Source organism: Toxorhynchites rutilus, chromosome 2 (assembly GCF_029784135.1).
Source record: "Toxorhynchites rutilus septentrionalis strain SRP chromosome 2, ASM2978413v1, whole genome shotgun sequence".
Lineage (NCBI taxonomy): Eukaryota > Metazoa > Arthropoda > Insecta > Diptera > Culicidae > Toxorhynchites > Toxorhynchites rutilus.
In genome coordinates, this window is record NC_073745.1 from 80256629 (window position 1) to 80282652 (window position 26024).

The window sequence follows — 26024 nt, forward strand, 5'->3', positions numbered from 1 at the left end:
ATTTACTTGAGGATAGATTAAAGTGGCCAGATGGTCAGAGGTCTAACGCGGGACACAAGAAACAAAACGTTATGTATATACGTTATGTGAACACAAACCATAGTTTAGAGAGTCTAAACTGATCAGTATTATTTCTTTCTGAGTATCGGCACTCAGTTGTGATTTTTCGGTGGTTTAGATTTTGTTTACGCCAGAAAATCACTCGCTCAATCAGAGCATTTACGCCTGGCAAGCACGATTCAAATTACACAATTTTCTTCAAATAACCGAATGGAATGCTCGAAAATTTCAATTCATTTTTCATCGATTTTATTGTTAACGTATGCATTCAAAAAAAAGGACTTTTCGGATGCCGATGAAAGATAATTTATAGGAACAAATTTTCTTCAAATCTCACGTTTATTAAGTCTACAACAAAAATGATTCAAGGATGTTGACTCACAGCAGCAGCACTGTCAAGCAACTTGATGATTTTTCCATACTGCAAGCTTCACCCCACAGCGAAAAAGTTGGACATCCTGAGGCACTTTGTGTCTGCCAGATATAGCCGATCTGGTACTTACAATATCTTCTCTTTGCCGCTCCTTAAGCCGGGAGATCGAAGCAACTGGCCAAACGGTGGAGAAGAATCTGGCCAAAATGGACATTGTTATGCGGAAGCCGTATCTGAGCAGCAGGCAATCACACAGAAGGAGTAGCTTTAGGTGCTGGTGGAAAACTTCTTTCCGGCGAAAGAAGTGAAAAACTTCATTTCGTACTCATAATGAAAGACGAGACGTACTTGATGGTAGAATTCAACGAATGGCAGGGAGCCGGGTACTTTACGTTCCCCAGGAATATATCATTCACATCAAGTTCTCGAAGAAAGTCCTTCTCTGACAGAAGTGAAGGGAATGTCCAAGCCGCTCTTCTTTCGAGTCATATGGTGAACGGGGAGATATATAGTACGAAGTGCTTGCCGGAGTTAAGAAGGTGATGTGGTCTTTATGCCGAACCTGGGATCAGCCCATTATGCCACGATCACTGGAGGATGGATCGGCTGGAGATAAACATTGTCGCGAAGACCACCAACCTTCCCAACATTCCCCAGCTGCGCCCGATAGAAAACTTTTGGGCGAATGGCCAAAATAGAGAGACAGACGCCGATATACATCTTTTCATCGGCCGCAACTTCCGAAAGACCGCCCAGCGCTTCATTTACGATACTTCATCAAACAGCTCTGCCTCTTCTTGTCGAGTATACACTAGTTCTTCCGGCTTATTTAAAACGTTAAGCTATGACCGAGGTAGGGGACCAAAGTTGAACTTTTCGTCTGACTCACGTTGGTCCCTGCGGATCAATAGGGAACTATTATAAAAATAATTTTCCAATTTTGTTGCTGCTGCTTCTAGTTCACACTCTCTAAACAAAAAGCCCAATGTCGGTGCGATGAAACCAGCTCAACGTAATAACGCGCTCTTGAACAGTCTGCCAAATATTTTTTTTTTCGAGGTTCATCCATTTAAGAAAATCAACATGATCAATTGTGATATTGAAATATATTGACATCGCGGGACATTTCGCGAGACGGAATCTTATGCGGGACATTTCGTTGAAATGCGGGACGTCTGGTCAGTTTAGGATAGATGTTGACAATCAGGGTACGTTTATGACAAGGTAGTCTGGGCTGATTAGTGCATCAATAGTAGTGAAGCTGTGACGTGTTAGCTTTGCAACTACACTGGATTATTTTTTTACGCGATTTATGACGTTGGACTATGTCTTTCATTTCTGTACCGGGGTGTAAGTTCAAAGTTTCGAAAACGTGAGAGTGACGCTGGAGTGCAAGGTTTTGAACGTTAATACCTCTTTACCGGCTGAATGAGGTGAAGTGATGATGAATGAAGTGGTATAATGATTAATGACTTCATCCGAAAGATAAAATGTCAACGAGTTATATGATTGTCACTGATTTGTCCAAAAAATCGTTTCAATAGCTTAAAAATTGCTTTGAAAGTAAGCTATTGAAACCATAACAATCTAGTTCATTGATGATGATTGGTGAACGCAGTGTGTTCCCGAACACGGACGCAAAATCTAGGCACATGAAGAAATCGTCAGAGCGAAAAGATGCCAGCTGTGATTTCTTTTGCTCGCTTGCATTAGTTCTTGGAAACTATAGCGGACACATGCAAGGCGTGAGTACTTTTACTCGCATCAATTTCTGTTCTGCTTCCGCATGGTACAGTCATGAAAAATTGCCACATCACGATAAAAAGATATGAGCTTTATGCAAGGATATGGACTTTATTTCGTTTTCACCATGAAGTGGCGCCTTCAGTTTCTATTCTGCGCATGGAGTGATCATGAAAAATCTCGTGTTATTCTCACGAAAACAAAAATGAATCATGTATCAAACGTATTCAGTTGTTTTTACAAAGCCACTCAAATTCCATCAGTTCGTTTCGGGACTCCCAACGAATTCGAAAGAGTTGAATTATATCGCCCCACACACTAACAAGAAAAACTTCCAGCAATCTTTCAAAATATTCATCCATTCATTCATTAAGAATTAATTCAGATGATTTCAAATATATGATTACCGATCCAACGGTAGACCTACGTCTACCTTGCGGTTATATCACAGATATAACCCACATCTTGTTTACTTTGCGTGATTTTTTTACGCGATTTGCTCGAAATTACGCGATTTTTTTACGTAATTTTCTCAAAATTATTCGATTTTTTTTACGCGATTCGCTCGAAATTACGCGATTTTTTTTGCGCCTATCGGGATAGTCATGTTTCCTGTTATTAGAAAACTGAACCGATTCTGCGGATGTTTCTAAAGGATTCAATTTTTGCTTTATGTCAATAAAGACCTTTCAGCGAGCCGGGGTTTCCCGAAGCATGAGAATCGTTGGCCTTTCTGGCAGTAGGAACAGCTAAAAATAAACTATTTTATGTACTAATTGTATAATTTGTCCGTATCAGTTTCCGGCGATATTGTACATCCAAGCCATCGATATGCATGAAACAATCTGGACTGAAGTGAAGCAAGCAAATGTACATGTTTTTAGTATTGCTGTTTAGGTCCTGTCCGAAGAATCCATTTCTTCCGAATGGTCACATACCTCGGGAATCGATGAAATGATAATTTGTGGAATATGTTTTCATAATTCAAGCTGGACTCGAGCCCGGGCATCAATGACCGACCACTCAGGCATCGGGGTGCCACACATCGAGCCATAGAGTTGTCTGAAAAAGGAAATATTTCATATATAATTCCTTCGCAGTCGAGCCGCCGTAAAAAGACCAGTTTTAAAAAGCAGCACAGAAACAACACATCCTGGGTCCTCCGCTAATGGATCCCACGCTCTATCTGAGCGCATTGTCGTGCAACAAAGATGTTCACCTTTATTTCGGATCCCGATCAGGTTTGAAATTAGCAAAAATGATGCATTTTGTAACCCGTTCGACGTCGATTAAGCACATTTATCAATCCGTTCTACTTCGAATTATTTCAAAATTTGTTTTTCATCTGAGCAAGGCTGCCTAATTTGCAGAGATGTTTTCAGTTTTGCTGATATTCAATTTTTGTCGCAAACTTTATAGTTTCAGTTGCAAACTGTAGGTATATAATTTCTTTATGGCTCGGTTCAGTTCTCTGCGCTATTGGCGTCTTTTTTAAGAGATCACTTTGCGATTATTGTGGTAACAAGATTTTCAGATTTTCTTCGCAGACTTTAAAAAGATCGACATTTCATTCCTTGCATTTCTGGAGGTGATGACATTTACTCCGACAAAGGCCATAATGTAAACAAAACATTCGTTAATAATTTTCAATTTCATTTTATTTTCAGCGAGTAGACCTGAAAGTGCCTCTCCATCGAACAAGAAGCGCTAATTGGATAATACGCAATTCATCGTAGCAATAGACCCGAACCATAAAGACCGACAAAACAATAATCCTCGCGAAAGCAAAAGTTTCCCTCGTGTTCCATCACCCACTTAACAAACGCAAGCTGAACGGCAAAGTTTTGTCCTCTCAAAGCCACTCTTGTTTGGTCAAGGTTCTTCCAAAACGAACCAAGCACCTTTTTTTTCAAAATTGAGTTATTTACACCACTGGATGCAGAAAATAATAACCTATCAACTGTAAAATGACCATGTCATTCGGCCATTTGACGACATCTCCAAAACAAAAATTCTGTGTAGCAGACTATTAAAAAACGAAATTACATTCAACTAAAGCAAACCCACGATATGGCATCGGTCGATAGTCTCCAAAAAAGCAGATCCAAATCTTTAACAGGTTTTTCTGTTTCGGCCAGTTCCTGGAATCAGATGTCGCGGGATCTGGTAAATAACAGACAGTCAAAGGGCTGTCATGAAGTGTAGAAGCGTGTTAAGAGGGCTGATCTGCATTTTTCAAACTTACGTTCAACCACAACGAACCAAGTGTTATGCATTTATTTTTTTTTCCAAAGGTTCTAGATCTGATATTGACGAAGATGTGTGCTTACAGCATGAAAAGGAGTATTGTTTTTGACATCCTGTTTGTAACACGTGAGCGATAAAATGATAGATATGATCGGACACAGTCAATTAGTGGGAGCCCAAACTTCAAATTGAAATATCTCAAAATAATGTTTTTGGCTCTTGGTTCGTTTTGGCTGAACCCCGACCATTTTTAAATAGTCGGCCTTCATCAAATATCTGAATACAAATAAGGGTGAAGATGGAATGACGAAGGATTGATTGAAAATAATTTTTGGAGAGAAAAGAGCAAACCCAAAATAGTCTGTTTATCTTCTATATACACAAAAAATTGTATGTTGGGGTTTTTGGGGCCACGGAAGGTTTTTACGATAGCTCGAGACGCCTCCCTCTTTCTAAGGGAGGGCTGCCATACAAATGAAACACAAAATTCAGCATAACTCCAAAACTAATGAACCAAATGGAGTCAAATTTGGCATGTGAAGATTTCAGGGAACACAAAACGTTCTGTGGTTAATAAACACTACTCCCCCTTTCCATGGGGGAACTGCTTACAAATGAAACACAAATTCTGGTATAACTCGAGAATTAATCAAGCAAACGAATCCAAATTCGGGATTTGAAGGTTTTTGGGTACGACAAACGTTTCTATGATGGTACGACACCCCTCCTTCCTCTGGAATGGAGAGCCCATAAAAATATTACATATATTTCAACCAAACATGACAATTGAAATTGAGGACAGATTCTACACCAGCAAACTACAGAGAACGGGAATCTGGTAGCGATTATTTATACACCTTAACAAAAACAATTTTCGGTCGGTTCACATTTGAGACGAACGTGTAGCAGATGCAAAATATTCAAACTCAATCGAATTGTGAATCCAATCGCCGATCGTGTACCAGAATAGGGGTGAATGCTTGGTTTGATATTTGTACAAACACTCACCCTCATTCCGGTTCACGATCGGCGATTGGATTGATTGGATTTCACAATCCGATCGAGTTCGAAAATTTTGCATTCTACCCGTTCGCCTCAAATCCTGAAAGGCGGTGAATTTCGAATGTCGAACTTTCATCGCAGCAGTCAGACAACTGTGAAACCAAAACAAAAATAAAAAGAGACATACAGGAAGTTTTTATGGGTAATGTGAACGCTGCTGGATTGGGCCAGAAAAAGCACAATCTGTACAACTGTTAATAAAGTGTTCTCATCCGGAATGAAAAGCATTATGCTGGGAGCGCAAGCGTTGATGCTGGGCCAACAAGAGAGGAGGAGTGGAGTCAATATCGATTGCACCATACAGGACGGTATTATGTTCTACGGGGAATTCCGCGGAAAATATTGCGAAAAAATCTGCCAGGATCAGGATGAATTCACTTTGAACAGCTACAAACGAAGTACTGAAACTTGATTTGCAAAGATTTTTGATGCAGAAATAACGCCTGTGACAATCCTTGGAAAGCGGAGCAGAGATGAGGGATATAAACGAATTAATTTCTACAAATTCAGTCAATTGGCTACAGTATTTCAGGTGAAAGTGAAAACGTTACCGCTGGAAATGCATCACTCTGAATGATGGTGCTTCGGCAACGATTTTTATGACAGCTGAAGTGGCCGAAAAGCTCAAGTGCAAATGACGCACTTTCGGCATCGGCAAATCCAATAATGCTCGCATTATTGGATTTGCCGATGCCGATGCCAATAGCGCCTGCTACCAATTCCTAAATTACTCCAGCTGACCGGTATTTGCAAAGAGGATATCGTCATGTGGGAATTTAACGATGCCTTCTAGGTTGTCGTAGTCGCCAATCATCCTATCGGAATGTCGGCTGCCTGTTTGGTTACTCATTTGGCGTACAATCTCAAGACTGGCCAGACTGTGCATCGATCTGCAATGAAGGTGGTGGCGCTTTTTTCATCCTGATTGAAAAACTGTAAGGTTTAGTTGGAAAATGTAATAAAAATTGCTTCCAAGTTTTGTGTACCACAGAGTATGTGTCTTATGAAATCAGGAATTGATCAAGACAAAAGTGTATTTATTAGGTTATTGTTATCAACTTTCTGTAAAGAAAAAAAAACACATTAAAAGTGCCTCGAGTGCCGAGTGCCTCGCGAAGTTGATTTATTTTTGATAAAATTTGAAATAAATTGTATCCATATAATAAATAACATTGGATTTTTTGTTTTTCTCTCACGTTCATACAGCTATGGATAATCATTTAAAAACACGGTTTTTCTCGAATGTTGGCAAGTCTGATTCAGACAATAATGAACGGTGTGCGATGCACATATGACAGGGTGGCGATCCGAAGATAATGCTTTCGTTTCGGACTTGGTAATCGTACCAAGCTTATTGACCAGATCGGCTTTGGTCATTCCAATACCAGTATCGATGATAGTCAGAGCCAGCATTGTTGTTTTCATAACGAATTTTGTCGAGAGCATCCGAAGAGATAATTTCACGCATATCAGCGATTTCAGCCTGGAAAGCAAAGGTTTCCACATCTCCGGTTGGTTCTGGCATCTAAAAAATTTAAAGTTTTGAACAATTAAATCATAACCAAAATTGTGCAATGCTTTACATTTTCAAATATAACATTTTATACTTCACATTGCAAGTAATCGATATTTAAGAAAAACTATATATACCTTCGAGGCTTTTTGGTCTATTTGTGAAACATTCAGAAATTTCAGAAAAGTCATCATTGCAAAAGTCTAGAACTATCAGCTAATGAAAACCGTTCACAAATTCGCGTTGACGGCGGAATGGTGTCGACATCTGGATACGACATTAGTTTGTATGAAGCTAACTATTAGGTCGTATGAATAAAAAAAGTATTCACTTATTCTGCCCGTTTCCAAGTAAAGTAAACTTTCCTAGTATTTACTTGAATCCGTATGAATAAAAGTTTACTTTACTAATTTGATTTTCGAATTCGAACATAGTTTTTACTTTGTCAAACATCTATCAACTGATTGTTTAGGTTTCGTTTCAAAACGTTTTTTTTTTTGGACAAAGCGTGAATTCGCGATGAAAAAGGAATAGTGTCGACGTCTGGTGGCGACTTTCAATTAGGGACCATTGTTTGGGTCCCTATCTCGTTAGTTTAATACCTATCATATTAGAAGACACGAAGCCAGTTTTCAAATGTTAAAATTTGAATGAAAATGTTCACATCATGTTATTTAATCACTTAAAACTTTTCCGACTTTTATTAACTTTTCATTATAATATAAAGTTGTCTTCAAAAACAATATTCGTACAAGATTTTTTCACCACCTGCAAACAAAAGTGTTTTTCATTTAAACAGAATGCCAAATTGGTACGGAAAGGTTATTTTTCATTCATAATTTAAATTTTAAAAACTCGTTCATTCCGCCTGAAAATCAATCAATTTTTTTTACGCTCCCCTAAACTAGTAAACGAAGCTCAATGCCATCAATGCGGATCGTTAACTTGTTTAACTTCAAGCGCAAGATAGCAGCATTAAACATCAATCGGATATGACATCAAAACGAATGATAGTGTTTTCAGATCCAAAGTATGCTCATGAGCATACTTGATAATAACGAAGTAAATACTTGATGAATGTTGTTTTATTCATACGAAATCAGCTAAACATCCATTTTCGAAAAGTAAATACTTTGTTGTTTCTTTTATTCATACCAAACGTAGTATCTCACTGCTCGACTGCTCGAATGAAGTAAAGTAAAGGTGAATTTTGTTTTTATTCATACGGCCTATTCTCTATCAGATTAGTCGGCCCTAAGGCTGTTGTGTATGTGTATGAGAATTTTTTGTTGGCGTTATTTACCTACTACAAGTACGTTTTTCTGATCCTAATTTAAACTATTTTCTACGAATTTTCAAATATTCTCACCAAAAGTTACCATTATAATGTGAAATTATCTTTAGACACTATTTTTGTATGATATTTTTTCACTACTCGCAAGCAAAAGTGATTTTCATTTACATAGAATACTAGTTTGATTTGGGAAAAATTATTTTCATTCATAATTTTTATTTTGAAAGTGTGTTCATTTCTTTTGCAAACCCTTATTGTCAACTCCCAACTCCTCCAACTCCCCCATTCCGTATTACGAAGCTCAGTGCCGTCAACGCGGATTGTTGTTTTCGTTTTGGCCTTTGTCAAAGTGAATGTCGTCACCTCCAGAGATGCCAGATGACTTTTTTGAAAGTCTGCAACGAAAATCTGGAATGTCGATGTGTATAAATATCTGCCAGCTACATTTGTAACCACGAGAATCGCTGAAAAAAAGCGCGGTGAACTGACCCAGCCCATAAAGAAAAAAAAACCATATCCCTGCAGTTTGCAACTGAAAATAGTCTACAGTCTACAGTCTACAACAGAATAGAGTTTGCAACAAGAATGAAATATCAGTAACATTGCGAGCTTGTCTGCAAATTTGGCATTCCTGTATTGATGAAAAACAAATTTCGAAATAATTCGAAGTCGAACGGATTGATAAATGTGCTTAATCGAAGTCGAAGGGTTACAAAATGCATCTATTTGCTAATTTCAAACCCGAACGGGATCCGGAATAAGGGTGACTATTTTGTTTGCCACTCTTCGATTATCGATAGTGGCAAACAATGTCAAACATCGAACATGGAAAAAAAGTCGACTGAACTATTTAAGGTGACCTGTGTACCGACAGGTTTAACGAACAGGCCGAAAGAATATTTTAGGCATCCATAAAAATGAATATTTGCTTGTCGCATTTTGTGTCGAACATATTTGATCAGTACACGTTGATCAATTTTATCTGTCAAAAAGAATTAAATATTTGGCTTCGGCCAAACAATGTATTAGTACCCTAAGTAACATCCCTAGCGCACTACACAGAATGGAAATGTATAACGACATTAGCATGTGATGTTTTTTCAAGCTGCAGCGCGAAGAGACAAACAAGAAACTGAAACCTGAATTCAATTTCACAAGCGCGCTTCAAACGAAACCCTTCAGAAATTCCACTCATTTTCAAGTGAAATAGAACGTCAATTTCAGCCGGTTTAATTTCTGTTTATACAATGTTACAACGGATCTTTTAGTTTTTTATTTCTTGTTTCGCGATTTTGTTGAGTTTTGAAACGATTTTATCCCAGGAACATGACTCTAGTCATCAATCACGATATGCTGGGAAAGTTGAGTAAGTTTCGACCGAGAATCCAGCCAACAGAATGTAATAGTCTTTGATATTCTATTGTAGCCCACGAGATTCAGGAGATACGGATACGAGCGCTGCATGACATCGAAAACAAGGTAAAACGAGCTCTGTGGGAGCAACAGGAGATTAAGTTCAGTCCCACGTCACTAGTGAAGAATCTAATACGCTGGTTCGGGATTGTTCCTATTAGCGAAGAAGCAGCTGTACTTGAGTTACTTTCATTGCTTCTTGCGGTGAGACAGTGATGTGTATCATGAACTTCTAAAGCTAATTATTTCCCAACAATTATAGAGTAAATATGGAACCGATATAGCGAATTATTTCACGTGTGGTCGGTTGCTTAAAGAATTAGGCAAGGTCAAATATCTCATCGGGTCAAAGCCCGAACTGGCCGAGCTGGTAGACAACGTGGTTCAGCTGGTAAATACTTTCAAAGAATGCGAAAGAGCGAAGCAAAATCCTGATAGCATTGCCGAAAGTTTTGCCAGCCTGAGAATCGAGTGCATCGATTTGACAAAATCTCCTAGTCAAAGTAACTCAAACCTAAATGAGCTCAGCAGGAGTCCCAATTATTTCACCAAATGCTGGAATGTGCCACTACCTTCAGATGCCAAAACATTGAAGGACCTCAACGAATCCCTGCATATCGAAAGCAACGAAAAGGATATACAACATGCCTTCAATTATCTGGTGCCCTCAATCAGCGATTACCCACCGGAATTCTTCCTGCAGCCTCCATACATTCTTCATTCGCTCATCAAACTATCCGATGCAAAGAAGGTGAGCATCAAAGCGACAGTCGAAGTGATGCATCGACTAACGATAGCGATACAGAAACGGTTGAGTTCGCTCCAGTTGACAAGCATGTACACGTTCCAATATTCCAACGGTGAAAGTCCTGCAGAGTCACAACACGTTCAGATTTCGATCCCCGCATTCGTACATGAAATATATCTTCTGTGTATCAATTGGCTGAAAGACATTTCGGATGACACGGATTTACAGGAGACGAATAAAATCTTTTATCTGTTCAGCGAATTGAATGCCTTGGCAATGGTACAACACCTGGAAGAATTTCAGTTCCGTGAAATTCGTCACGAGTTGGGTTATTTGGCAAAATATTTCCGCCAAAGCTGGGAGTCCAATTCGAAAAGCTTCACAACCCGTACCAAATACTTGGTCACGGTCAAAACGCTTTCGGAGTTCCTTCAGACGTCCAATCACGCTGGACAGCAAGAGTCTAGTGACAACGATACGTGTTTTCCCCACAAACCCCGCTACAATCCGGCAGAGTTCGAAACAATGAACTCGACCGGTCATCGGAAAGCGCTCGAAGATGGCGATCAGAACTGGCAGCACGAATTACAGATAGCAGGGCTCGATTATCCCATGCGACACATCTATCCGACCGTTTACGAAGCCTTGCTGGAGCAAGCTCTAAAGGTAAACAATCGTAAACTGCAAGTGCTGCTCAATGCGGATGAAATTTTCGCGCCTGCTGTTACGCTCCTTCGGCAGTCCAAAGCATTTTCCGACGAGGAAGTTATTGCGCTCGGGCTGGAAGCAATCGACACGCTGTATTTACATCGGTCGACGGATATGGTGAAGCTCATGATTTCCGCTGTGGGAAGGTGGGTTGGTTTGTGAGCGTTGCGTTGAACATGCTCTAATTTGTGATGTTTTTTTTTCTCAGATGCCGCTGTCATTTCGAAGGGAATCCTGCACTGTTGGAGTCCGCGGAAAAACTTATTCTCAGATTGTTATCTCACTCGGATATCAAAGTAAAGAGGTACGACCACAGCTTTGTTACAAACAAATGTGTCTTTAAACGTCCTCTCATTTCAGTACTGCTTACGATAGCTGTAATGATATAATCAAGGACTTCATTAGCTCCCTCGATGAGGGAGCTATCATAACGCATCGGAAGAGCTACGCAGGAGGCACTGCCAAGCTAAGTTCTTTGGGGATTCCTCTTACAGTTGATATTCTAGTTGAAATCATCTGTTTCGGCTATTACAACTCCAATAAAAAGGTAAGGTGGTTGATTGTAAGGATTATATTATTCATTCGAAGGTGGTGTGAAAAATTTGGCATGTGGAAATTTCAGGAGGCAAATTTACTTCTCGCGATTGCATACGATTCGGCTACATTTTCGCACTCATGGTTATCTTCTCAGGTTTCCCAAAGATAACACTTCGTCGTCGTGACTGGAGTTTGATAAAGAGTATGCGCGATGAAAAATTGAATATACTGTAGGTTCGATTGATCTTAGAGGAGTTTCTTCGGTTGCCTTCATAGGTCTCCCAAAAATAACTCTCTGTCGTCGTGATTGAAGATCGACAAAAATATGCGCAATTAATAATAAAGTATATAGCCGGTCCAATTATTTTACAGGGTTTCCTTTTCTGGATACCAAAATAAAATCTCTTCAGCTTGTGGTGGCATATAATATTTTGGGTATTTCGTTCCGTGATTGGTCGATATTTTGCGTTCACATAATCACACAACTTACCTCAGTGAATCCTGATTTTTACCTCTCCTCAATAATAACTATCCCTCCCTTGGTAGTAGCTAGGGAACCAAGCTATAGAGGCGACCCTTCTGGAATTCGGTCGGCGAATATCATACTAACATTCCTTCCCTTCATCTGGTGACTGTAAAAACGTGGCCGGCGTCGTTATTGACTATTTAAAGCTCGATTCACAGAAACTTGCACAATGAGAATGGTTTCTAACCCCGAGTGCCATTCAGTGTGTTCTTTGTGCAAATTCACTGTTTCAATCACGGAGAGCAACTACGAATTGTACAGTCTACCCAAGCTCAAACTCAAGCAAGAAATATTTCTATGGTGCTCCGACACTTCTCTCCTATAATCAACGCATCTGTGCGTTGGTGGTTCCGTACGAATAAGAGAATGATAGCTTGCAGCCTGCGTAAGAGACCATACGATAAAGCGTATGATACGGTACCGAGAGGCCTGCGTAAGATAGGTACGATAGCACGCATCAAGGCTGCATGCGATGCGCTCACCGAATGGTAGAACGCAAGGCGCAAAAAGACGGGTAATGGGTAATGTCGCGGACATAACTGGAGTGACGTAGGACTATACAAAGGGGACAGCTTTTTCTAAATATATATTTTAAATATATTGTTTTATTTTCTTCTCCTACGTGAATACCTACCTATCTACCTGAAATATGGATTAGTTTACTGTTTACTCTTTATGAACATGTTGGGAGTTCTGAAAAGAACCTTTGGTGTTGTGTTTTTGCGTTTTTTTTTACAAACATGATTCTTGATTTTTTTCTGAAGGCTTTGTACTTATTAAATGATCAACGTCGGACATCTTTCGGCGTATACACATATATCGTACAATCAAAATGATGGCTGTGATAGGGAATGCATAGGTGGTCATCAGCTCATTCACTATCATATATTTCACTATTGAGCACATTACCGTACCTTAAACTGTGGTTTCGGAAACGAATGAATTGTACGCTTTGTAGTCTCCGCAAACAAAGTAAATGAAAATGAAAAAGAACTGAGGTTTTGGAGACGAACTCTACGATCTGTCGAGAAATAGACGAGCTATAAGCGTTCTGAAAAACCAACAGTAAATACAGGGACGGATGACCTTCGGATTGAAGTCTTTGAAATAAGAATAGAGCAGCAGGAAATGCATAGCTCATCATATTGCTCCTTAGTTGTGTTTCTATACAATGCAGATGTAACGTCAGTCAATTTTCAACATCAGTTATCAACCTAAGAAAGCAGTTCTCGCTACCGAGAAAATTCGTGAATGCCATCCTGCATACAATGTGTTGTAAATTGAAGCCACTTTTAATTCGGAGACCATGTATGGGTTTGTGAAAACAGAATGATCAATTTAAAAGACCTCAACCACCAATAAGTTCAATAACAAGCATAAACAAAATAATTCAGTTCATATTATATGTCATATTATGTCACTTTAGAATGCATTGGTATTGTGAATAACTTTTAATAACTCTTCTTTGAATGGTTTAATGGACCTGAAAAGCGCCGTGTTTTACGGTGGCTGGTTTTGCCACCAAAGCAGTCTGTATAAACAAACTTTTTCCTTCTTCTTCATGCTGCCGTTTTGCGATTGCGTTTGCCACTCGCTGAAACTAGTTGTTGCCACCGAACCGAATGTGGTATGTTCTGTAGGCGGGTTTTCTTATTGTCGTGAGCAGCTTTGCAAGCCAACTCGAGCACTCCGGCGGCCGAAACTCTATAACCGCTGTTAGGTATACTGGTGCTCCGGCACCAATCCGTTCAGCCTAGTTACCCTTGCGGAGCAATCAGTGAATGCGACCAACAGGGAACTGCAAATCTGCACGGTTCGAGTGAGACTTTGCCTTTCCCTCAACTTGTCCTCTTTTGCCGCGTCCACACGTCCACGTTGCTGCTTGTGTTGCTTTGTTGATGTGATGCGATGCGATGTGAAACGATGCCATACAACCACACTGATTTACGGTTTGAAAGAGAATGATATATTTTTCAGCGGATCCGCGCGTTTTGTACTTTAGCGGTACACGCTCACAGGATAGAGGCAAATCAGCAGACTCAGCCAAAGGGGCGAGTCCAACGAGACGAACGAATGAGCGTTAAAAGGTAGCGATGGCAAAAAAATATATTCATTACAATTTGTTCGCTCGTTGGATTCACATGCAGTTGTTTTTAATGGCGGGTTTACATTAGGGAGATCTATAGCTATAGATGGATTTATTCACGTGAAAATACGTGTAAACGGGTGAGAATAAATATGATACACTTATTCGAGGTATATATAACTTGAATAAATTCAGCATATGTAAACGCTTGTGAATTTCTCACTGGTGAGAAATCACTAAAGTTGGATGCAGTTCTACTTTAGGTGAATAAATTCACCGAAAATATGAATATATTCATTATAGAAGTTCGCGCTAGTGTAAACGGTTGATGCGATTTCTATAAATCTCATCATATTTCTTCACATGAATATATCACTGGTCTAAACCCACCCTAATAAACACGAAGGCACCGAAGACTAGTGGAATAGTGGAAAAGCCGCCAAAAAGTTCGGCACGGCGCGGAAGAATATCACGGAAACCGACAAGAATCATATGCTATCTACATCATAAGGTGCTGAATCAGGATCATTCCGACACCGGTTTCTCATCGAAGGCGATGAGCGTCATGAGCTTCGTCAATGCATCTTTGAGCGTATCGTAGCGGAAGCCCCGCGTCTGACCCACTACAATAAGCGGTCAACCATTACGGTTTGGGAAATTCAGATCGCAATCAGTCTGTTGCTGCCCGGAAAACTTGCATGCGGTTTCCGAAGGTACCAAAGCGGTGAAGAAGTATACCAGCTCCAAATAAAGAGCGTTTTCCGACTGCTGATTCGGAAGCAAACCTGTAACCTATAATTGAACATTTGCGATGACAATGGTACAGTTTTCACAGTTGGAAAATTTCTTCTCATCCAGCTTGAGACATGTTGGGTCATAATTTGGACCCCGAACTCTATGTTTACAAAAATGTCCAACTAAATATGTCGCATTGCAGTTCTGTCCAATTAGCTAAATGTCGAACTAAATGTAAATTACTGTACTTTCAATCTGGAAGCAATTTAGAATTGGTGAAAATTGAATAATCGAGAAAGTCCCCAACCATGCCAAATTCTCATACTCATCATATCCTGGCAAACAAATCATGAAAAAATCAATTTGTGTTTTATTATTACTTTGGATAATGTTTTAGAATGCATTGAACTGTATTTCGTAAACTCTTTTTTGAAAGGTTTAATGGCCCTGATAAGCGCCGTGTTTTATGGAATGGTTCCAATTTAGAGAACTTAGTACTCGTGGTTTTGAAAAAAACCAAACTTTTTTCTTCTACTACCTGCTACCGTTTTGCGATTGCGATTGCCACTCGCCACCGAATGTAGTCTGTTCTGAATGCGGGTTTTCTTATCGTCGTGAGCAGCTTTGCCAGCCAACTCGATCACTTCGGCGGCCGAAGCTATATAACGGTGGCTAGGTGGACTGGTGCACTGGTACTAACGCGCTCGGCCTAGCTACCCTTGCAGAGCAATTGGCGGATACACCTACGGGGAACTACAGACCAACACGGTTCGAGCGGGATTTTGCCTTTCCCTTCACTTTTCCTCCTTTGCCATGTCCAGATATGGCTGCTTGTGTTGGTTTGTTGATGTGTTGTGATGCGAAACAATGTGGTGTACGGTTTGGATGAGAATAATCGTTACGGTAGCGGAGCGGGGATTTTTAAGCTGACTGGCTGGCTCGAGAATTACGCATGTGTGAGACTGCGACCAATGTTTCGTTCATTTTTTCTTTTTCCTTTCCAATCGTGCTTCATTGTATTTTGCTGCTGCTCTGGTTGTCCGTTTTGGTCGGTACGATTTGAGGAGCACAAAATGGACCAATCAAAAATGGGCACATAGTGCATTTGGACAATGCTTGATATTTCACAATTATTCAATTATTTATCTCAAGAAAAATGAAAAATGAATTCGTTATGATAGATGCGTAGATATATTTCCTATCAATTGATGCAAAAACCTTTGCGATCTATTGACAAAATGCTCGAGTTATAAGCGTTCCAAATCTTGCATTTTTCCTACTTGTTCAGTGCCTAGATTTTCATTTCACCCCCTATATCTTCCGGTTAGACGTAGTCCTACGTCAAAAGAACCAGTTCTTTCGTAACGCTCGTAAACGGTATGTTCATCTATTGGCGATCTAATGTACAAATCTACACCTAGGCGGCGCTGCGGTGAAAGTGATGATGGTTTTAAATTTTGCCATGTGAGCTTATGGAAGGTTTGTAGTTCTTTCCATAAATTACAATGTTATAATCATAAAAGATTATTTGATTGCGATGAGTTTGTAAGAAATTTAATTCTGCGCAATTTTATATATAACATGTTATTTATTTACCTCTTTCAGTAGTGAAAACTATAAAAATGTTGACAATGGTTGAATTAAAGAAGGAAATTCGAGAGCACAATCAAACACAAGTAGAAAAATGCACGATTCCTGCATGTGAGAACTACCTTGGAAAGCCCGGAAGTAAAATATACGTGATTTGTTTTTGAGTTCTAGGTCAAGGCGTTGTACTATAGGTGGACCGCAATGTCAAAATTGCTGTTCGGCCATTGCTCGTGAAAAAACAAATTTGTTTACAAAACAAGTCGTATCTTTTGGTGACAAATGCATTCGTTGGCAAAATAGCTGCTCGCGCTTTTTTGTCGAATCATAACAGTGCAGAAGGATGTTTTAGTATATCTTTCCGCCTTTCTTTCCAAGCAAAATGTACTTCTGTTTGGCTCCCATCGGCCGGGAAAAGAGTACTATCAGCTTACGGCGATGGTGACAAAAAATAACGCTGATTGTGGCTCCACTGATTTCGCTCAGGGAGGAGGAGAATGCTGTGCGTATACCGGGAAGAAGATCCGGAAAGGGCCGTTACAAGTAATTGGCTAGAACAAATGGGGTTGTGCACTATATTCCACGAATATATATTTGCTTATTTTTCCTTCAATTATTTTCCTTAGCGAGTTGACATTGAAACACACACCCAAACAAAAAGTAAATAATTCTGAAAGTTACGTCTCGCTACTCGTCTCACGTCATGTCCTAAAAGTGTCAAGAACGAAACACCTATAGTTCAGCATCTTGTTCTAGGTTACTTTAGCATCATTTTCTTAGTTCAAAAACAAAATCCAGATGTCTCACCGATCGTTTACGTTTTGCGTTAGATCGCCAATCAAAGGCGCCATGAAATCCATCGAGTTAGGGAAAATATCGAGATAAAGAACATCGAGTTAGGGAGAGTTGACTGTATAATAAAAAAAAGCTGAATAAATTTTCTATCTAATGGTATATAGTGTGTCATATCACAATGGCGATTTTGCATAATATGTATTTGAAATTATTAGATTGTTGGTACTGTTGTGTAAATCGCCGCGAATATTTGTTATGTTTGAAATTTCGTTTTTCGCACCCAGGTGTTGTGCTTTATTTAGACTTTTGTCGTAGTTAATTTCTATCGTAAACAGTTGTCAAAAACTGTTTAGTGTGAACAGTTGCCAAAAAAGCCAAAAAATTACAGTGGTGCTGGTAGCGATTGGGCAGTTGCTGGTCCACCGCAATGGCAGGTGTCCTCTGCTATTGCGGTGAACCAGCAACGTCGAATTATTGGTGCTATTCGGGAGCCACGCTACCGGTTTATATGGATCCCGATTGAAACCATGGTGAACTAAATGTCCTATGGACCACGGGCGTGGACACTGAAGGTAAAGACGAGGCGCTCCCCATCGCGTCTTTTCTCATACGTAGGTCCAGGTCGTGCTCCCGTGGCCGAGTGGTTAGCGTCATAACTACTCACATGCCGGGTGTCCGGGTTAGATTCCCGTTCTGGTCGGGGGAATTTTTCGTCAAAGAAATTTCCTCCGACTTGCACTGTGATCACGCGTATTCTAGAGCTTGCCACTCAGAATGCATTCAAGGCGTGTTATTTGGCATAGAAATCTCAACTAAGTACTAATAAAAATGACGCAAGTAATACTACGTTGAGACGGCGAAGTTCCTCTAGGAACGTTAGTGCCATTGAAGAAGAAGAAGAAGAAGGTCCACAGAAGACTGTACGGGGGAAATCGAGGGCGTGTTCCCAAAACCTGGCAGTTCTACATACACTCTAAAATTTCGCAATAAAAGGCAAGAGAAGAGGCATTAGCTCTAACTCGCCTCACGGATGGAACACGGGTACGGATGTCCTGCTACCAGTACCTCAACAGTACCAAGTGCGTGGTGAATTATGGCCAAACCATCAACATGTCGGAACAAGAAATTGTCGAATGACTCCAGAAGCAAAAGGTCATCAGCGCTAGACGGATCAAGCGACAGGCGGGTCTTGACCTATGCAAACGCTGTTCGGGAGGGAGAAGGACAAGGTCATACGATGACTAACGAAGCAATCACGGATCAACGAATCAATAAACAATTGAAATTACTCAGCAGTTGCTAAGCCTTAGTAAGAAAGACCTCAGCACATTCACTGGTCTTGTAACAGGACACTGCCCGAGTAAATACCATCTTAAAAACATAGTTTTAGCACAAGATGATATTTGTCGCTTTTGTAATGCCGAAAGCGAAACCTCGGAACATTTGCTTTGTAACTGCGGAGCTCTAACTAGACGCAAACTTCAACACCTTCATAAAGCTATTCTGGAGCCCAAGGAAATTTGGTCTGCGTCGCCGATCAGGATTATAAATTTTATCAAACAGATTATCCCTGATTGACACCTATCTCGCTATAGCTTTCAGTCTACTCCTTCATCAATAAGTAGAAGATAAGCTTGAAGTGTAGTATAAAAAAGGGGTATACCACAATAGTTCAAAATAATGGACGCATTGGTTCACACCCAACAGGGAAAAAAAGGACACCCGACGTAAAGGGTGGTCAACAGACAAACAGCCTGTTCGCCGTCAACTAGCCCTCGGACATCGAACACCAGCCCACGAATTTCTGCGATAACCCCATTTTCAACCCGGAGTCTCCGGACAGCATGGAATTCCCATCACTGCACAATGGTCCAGGAGATGCATTTAAGTGGAAATTAGCATTTAGAGCACGACAGTTATTCTCTAGACAAAAACTGTCTTCGACAAAGTTGTTACATATGGTAAAACGGTCATTTTTATGTTATCAAAAATAGGGTGACCAAAATTGTCGATGAAATAAAAAATATAACTTTCTTATTTTTATAGATAGAGGTAAATATAGTTCGACAATGTTGTAGTCCTAGTTATTTGAGACATCTTTGTCGAACAAAGCTTTTTTCTATCTTCTGAAGGAGACCCATGGTCGCAAAATTTGCAAGTACCGACCATTGGTCATGGAACTCAAGGAACTGTGGAGTCCAGGGCAGGTGAATGTTCAATATATGAAAGAATGTCGACGTAGACAATAGGGAAGGGGTATAATCAATGTCAACTGTCTTCAGAAAACATACGCTGCGCTGTACTCGAGTTCAAATTTCATCAGCGCGCGTTCATACCAAACACGTATTCTCTCCTGGTACAAAGTGCACCGAACTCAGCAACAAGTGAGCCCAAAATCAGCACGAAGCAGAATTCAGTTACTAAACATCCCTTGTCACTTGTGTGATGCCCGCCTCATTCACACACATCAAATTCTAGCGCCCGATTTGTCTTCGGTCGTTCCAAGCTAAAGGTAGGTTTAGAGTTCCCGTGAACGTGAACGCGGACAAACACTTTTTTGTAAATAATTCATCAGTCCATATATAAAACGCGAGGAAAACATCATGAAACGATAGGAAGAAACATTTTCTAGTTGAAAAACATGTTTAAACACAATTCATATTGATAAAAGTGGAATAATTCAATATTTCACAACGATACTGAATTTCCACCGTGGAATCGAGATGTTGGTGAACTCACCATAGTTAACCGACTTCGGTGAACGTGAACGTGAAAACAGTGGTGAATATAGACGTCAAAATATTTCCCCGTTCATGTTCACGTTCGAATGTCCCAAGGCATTCTGAAAATTATTTCACCGTGAACTTAAAAGGATATGTTTAGCAATTCTCAAGTTTTCAACGAAAATTTTGATATGGATGCAATTTCATTCAATCAGATCTTTCCGCGGGTTGAGAAACTTCGTTGCTTCGGGTTGATTCGTTAACAACTGTATATTTTATTCGAATTACTTTATTGAAGATCGATGTTTATTTACTTCACGTTTACTGCCGAACTTTTAATATGAACGTGAACGTGAACAAAATTATTGTATTCACCACGATTTTTTTTGTTGGTTGTTCGCAATGTAGTTCACCGTGAATTGATCGTGCTTCTCCACCACCTGTTCAAGTTCACGTTCACGGGAACTCTAAACCAGGCTTAAGCATAAAAATACCAGCGCGCTCCATAACCAACCGCCTCAACAGAGAAAGCAAAGCAGACAAACCAGGGGTGGCATTGCGCATTTCGAAACGAGTAACTCGTTTCGAGAAAATTCGAACTCAAATCGAATTGGTTTTAGTATTATATATCTTTTTCAAGTTAATATTTTCAGTGTACTAGATTTAGAGCAAAATTTGTTTCGAAGAGAAATGTAAAATTTTTGGGTTCGTAAACTAAGCTAAGTCAAAGTGGTCGAAACGAACAAAAATCACTCGTTACGAAATGCCACCCCAGGGGTAACATTGCGCATTTCGAAACGAGTGATTTTTGTTCGTTTCGACCACTTTGACTTAGCTTAGTTTACGAACCCAAAAAATTTACATTATAAATTTTGCCATTATAAATCTCGAAGCGAGCTCTAAACGAGCGAAACGAATAAGGCAGTACTGGAGTTTCGAGCAAGGTTTGACATTAAGTAACATTGTGTTCGAGCATTTTTTAACTCGAAACGAGAACAAATGTCTCGACAAGAAATGGTTGATAGGTCGTATGGTCGTATGGGAAAATGCTAGTGAAACGTTGATTTTAATACTAAACCTTACATCAAAGACAATTTCAATTGCAATTCCTTTGGTTTTGAATTCTATTTGTACAAGTATGTGAGTGTAAATACAATACTTTTATTTCAGCACTATGGAATCACAAAAAAATACAATAAGCATCACATTTGCAGAACATTTATTCATTTTCTGTAGGCCTTAGAATGGGTATATGAGTACCATCAATATCAAAAAAGATCAATACACCGGGTATCTTGAGTTTGTCAAAGATATATTGCTTTGTTTCATTAAACGGTGTTGTATCCAATTCGATCTATTTTTCGCATAAGCTTCTTACCAGAAGTGGCATCATTTCATTGAACACTGATGAAGCTGTTGGTTGAGGCATACCAAGTAAAAAAAATTCTCCTTCATTACATTCATTTGGTACGACCAGAAGCCAGAAGATTCAAAACGGCCGCTAATTTCAAAGCTGCAGGAGTAGCAGTGCTTCTGAAAGTTGTTTGGAACACGGTTGTATCCGAAATATTTTTAAATGCTTCACTCACTCATTTTCACTTAGCCAAAGAGAGTCACTTTTATCCCTCAATTCCCGCCTCTGTGAAAAAAGCGTACTATCTTCATCACTGTCGCTATCGTCAAAAAACATTTCGCGATCTTTTTTTTTTAATCTAATGTAATATCAAATTAAATTTGTTTTTCGGCATTGATATCTGAAATAGTCGTGAAGTTTGCTTCGTTTACAAACACAAAAATCTGACATTTCTCTTCGAGACAAATTTTGCTCGAAATCACTGACAATATTAACTCTAAAAAGATACATAACACTAAAATCAATTCGATTCGAGTTTGAATTATATCCAAACGAGCTACTCGTTTCGAAATGCGCGATGTCACCCCAGATTCGAGCGCGGTTTAAATTTGGGTATATAAAGGGTGTGTCACATCAAATTGCATCACGGAAAAAACGCTGTAGAAATTCGCCCAGTAGACCGATCCTTTTGAAAATTTTAGACAGTAAAATAAAAACTATTAAACAACTTTTGGCATTTTCTTTTTATTCATACTTCGAGCCTAAGCCCGTATGCTCGCACCTCTTTACCCCGTCCATAAGGTTCTGTACAACGTCAGGTTGTAGTTTTTTTTGAACAGATATCCATTTTCTCTTGAAGTCCGCCTCCGATTTGACAACTTTTGGGTTCTTCCGGAGGGCCTGCTTCATAATCACCCAATATTTCTCTATTGGGCGAAGCTCCGGCGCGTTGGGCGGGTTCATTTCCTTTGGCACGAAGGTGACCCCGTTGGCTTCGTACCACTCAAACACGTCCTTTGAATAGTGGCACGAAGCGAGATCCCGCCAGAAGATGGTCGGGCCTTCGTGCTGCTTCAATAGTGGTAGTAAGCGCTTCTGTAGGCACTCCTTAAGGTAAACCTGCCCGTTTACCGTGCCGGTCATCACGAAGGGGGCGCTCCGCTTTCCGCGAGAGCAGATCGCTTGCCACACCATGTACTTTTTGGCAAACTTGGATAGTTTCTGCTTGCGAATCACCTCCGGAACGCTGAATTTGTCCTCTGCGGAGAAGAACAACAGGCCCGGCAGCTGACGAAAGTCCGCTTTGACGTAGGTTTCGTCGTCCATTACCAGGCAATGCGACTTCGTCAGCATTTCGGTGTACAGCTTCCGGGCTCGCGTCTTCCCCACCATGTTTTGCCTTTCGTCGCGGTTAGGAGCCTTCTGAACCTTGTATGTACGCAGGCCCTCCCGCTGCTTGGTCCGGTGGACGAATGAACTTGACAAATTCAGCTTATTGGCGACATCCCGGACCGAACTTCTCGGATCACGTCTAAACTGCTTAACTACGCGCTTGTGATCTTTTTCACTGACGGAGCATCCATTTTTGCCGTTCTTCACCTTCCGGTCGATGGTTAGGTTCTCGAAGTATCGTTTTAGTATTCTGCTGACCGTGGATTGGACGATTCCCAGCATCTTACCGATGTCCCGATGTAACAACTCCGGTTTCTCGAAATGAGTGCACAGGATTAATTCACGACGCTCTTCTTCGTTCGACGACATTTTTCCAAATTTACGAAAAATTGACAGTGAAGCATGGCCAACGTGATCTATACACTCTTATCTGATTTTAAAGCGAAAGTTGAAGATATAATTCCTAAAAATTAAATTTCTACAGCGTTTTTTCCGTGATGCAATTTGATGTGACACACCCTTTACATAAGCCGGTGTAAGGATACGGTGCAGTAAGGATGTTCGAACTTTAAAGCGAACGGTGTTGACAACAACACATTTCAACTTTGTTTCGGTGCGCAAGGAGTGAGTTCAACTGGAAGCAAAAAAAAGTTGCACATCAGCACCGCGTTGTATTCCGAAGACTGAATGTCCATGCTTGTCCACGGAGAGGGAGGGGAATCTAAAATCGTGGTTTTTCTGCCCATGTGGTGTGTGAACAGCTGCTTATAAGCTACAATTACCGCGTGGTATGTTCACTCGATGGATGTCGTTTTTCACCACATTCGTTAGAATTAGGATTTTTCAGTTCTATTCACTTGCGCGTGTTGATATACAACCGTATCCCAATTGAAATTGGAAACGATACTGCTTTGTGAACTTGAAGATCTCATGATATTTGGCATCAAAATCTCAACCAAATACAATGCCATTGAAGATAAACTGAAGGAAAAATTTGTTCTTTAATATTTAATAATATAATATAATAATCTTTTCATCCCAGATACACCAACGCGCTGAAACAATCCTGCTGTTCCTGCTCAACTCACGAGCATTCCTGTTGGACCGCTGGAGCGATCTACTAGACATCATTCTTCCCGTTCTGCCATTGCTTCAAACGATCACCATATCCGATAATCTATCGACTCTCTCGCGCACAATTGTCGCCTTACTTCATCCCGACTCGGATCTCCCTGCAACGGATTTGATTCGTGGTAACCTACGTTTTCTATTTCACAACGAAAACGAAATCCGCGAAGAAGCCATGACTCGGATTCTCTTTCTGATGAGCATCACACCAAACGCTCGACAGTACTCACCGAACATCGACCACGTCAGAGACACCGTGTCCAATGGGATTTGTCTGCTGAAATCCAAATACGACATCGCGAAGCATCTGTCGGCTGATGTGTATGAGGTGAGCGCAATTAGACCGCTACTGGACACGCTGGAACAGGACAACTGCGATCCGGCGATGCGGCGGAGTGCGCTTGTTCAGCTGAATGTGATGGCCGAAGATCCAATCCTGTGTGAGATTATCCACAAAGCCAACGGGTGGGCATTCGTGCTGCAGGCACTGGATAATGCCCTGCGGGAAGATTACTTCCTCGACTACCCGGATAGTGCCATGCCAGCGATTGGAATACTCACCAAAATGTGCCTTGCCGTACCCGAATTCAGACGATTCTTAGCGGATAATGTGAACATTTATCATTTGATAATGCGAGCGTTGCTCACTTATCACCATATGCCCATATTCAAGCCGGATTGCTGCACGCTTCTATTTGTGCTCCTTTTTAGTGAGTATACTCTTGGCAGTGGGAAAAGCATTTCACTACCTCTCGTATGCTTCAAGTACTCAATACCTTTCGTGGCTGAACACCATTGGAAATGCAGTCCGTTCAGCGAGCTGAGCTATCTGGAGGAAATTTTCATCGACGTGAACGAAAAGAAAGACTGCCACTTTTCAGTCATCGAACCCCTCGAATCGCCAAGTATACTTCGGTTCAAAAGCAATTGCGGAATCGAATGTGCCTCGACGAGGATGCCAAGAGCGAAGCAGTGTAATGACGAAAGGTAGGTGGTTCCAAGTGTACCCAACATACTTAAAATCCTGCATTATTCATCTTGCAACACTCCTCAAGTGTACAAGTCAAGTTTTCTAGTCTTGAATTTACTCGTTATCCTTTTTCTTGTTATTTACTTCTTTAAATATTGTATCCGATTCAAACGTTTTCTAATAGTTCTTCGTTTCTCAATCTTGTGATAAAGAGCTACGATTATTGAGTGTTGCGTTTTTGTTAGTGTCGCAATAGAACAAAGCTGCACTACTCTCCATGCCGATTTCTGACGTGGGACTACGTCTAACCGGAATATATAGGGGGGTTGGGAGGTTGGTTGGGTGTGTAAAATGAATCGCTAAACACAGAACATGCAGGAAAAAATAAAAGATTTCGAATGCTTATAACTCGAATATTTCTTAATAGTTCGGAAAGATGTTGCGTTGCAATTGGTAGGAAATATTTACCCCAACACAACCATCAAAACCAAGGTGCCTTACATTATATGGCGTTTGTTCAAATTCTTTACTTACACAGCAAATATGTTGAATTCAATTGAATTCGAAAATTGTTTCATTCAATCAATATTTTAATCAATACAAACAAATGATTACTAAGTCCCACGTCAAATTTACGTTTATATCATAGATGTAACCCACCCATTTTCTAACTGAAGCGACATCTACTGGGAAAATACTAGAGGTGGGCTAAATCTGAGATATAACCGCAAAGTAGACGTAGGACTACTGTTGGCTTAGTAATCATTTGTTTGAAATTGCGTGTGAATCAATTCACAATGGATGAATGGATATTTTGAGAATTTGCTGAACGTTCTTCTTGTAAGTGTGTGAGTGGATGAGTATAAGTGTTGAATTATAATTTATACAGTGAAAAACATAAAATTCAACTTTTTTTAACTGACTGGTGGTCCTGAAGGACTTTGATACATAATTATTTCTTGTTCAAGTGAGAATAATACACTAGACATATGTCCTTATTGTAAGTATGTATCTCTTCTTTTACTGCCTT

At 40.2% G+C, this 26024-nt stretch overlaps 1 protein-coding gene and 1 pseudogene across 1 annotated transcript in view; both read left to right on the plus strand.

The window, feature by feature from the left end:
- Positions 1 to 1277: 1277 nt before the first annotated feature.
- LOC129765870 (acetyl-CoA acetyltransferase, mitochondrial-like) lies at positions 1278 to 6424 on the plus strand (annotated as a pseudogene).
- A 2988-nt stretch (positions 6425 to 9412) lies between these two features.
- LOC129769421 (protein rotatin homolog) overlaps positions 9413 to 26024 on the plus strand; it is a 28637-nt gene continuing 12025 nt past the window's right edge. Inside the window, exons 1-6 of the mRNA XM_055771695.1 lie at positions 9413 to 9658; positions 9719 to 9909; positions 9968 to 11307; positions 11370 to 11465; positions 11522 to 11708; positions 23939 to 25011. Of these exons, the coding sequence (XP_055627670.1) occupies positions 9619 to 9658; positions 9719 to 9909; positions 9968 to 11307; positions 11370 to 11465; positions 11522 to 11708; positions 23939 to 25011 (2927 nt within the window). The 5' untranslated portion in view covers positions 9413 to 9618. The remainder of the gene's footprint in view (positions 9659 to 9718; positions 9910 to 9967; positions 11308 to 11369; positions 11466 to 11521; positions 11709 to 23938; positions 25012 to 26024) is intronic.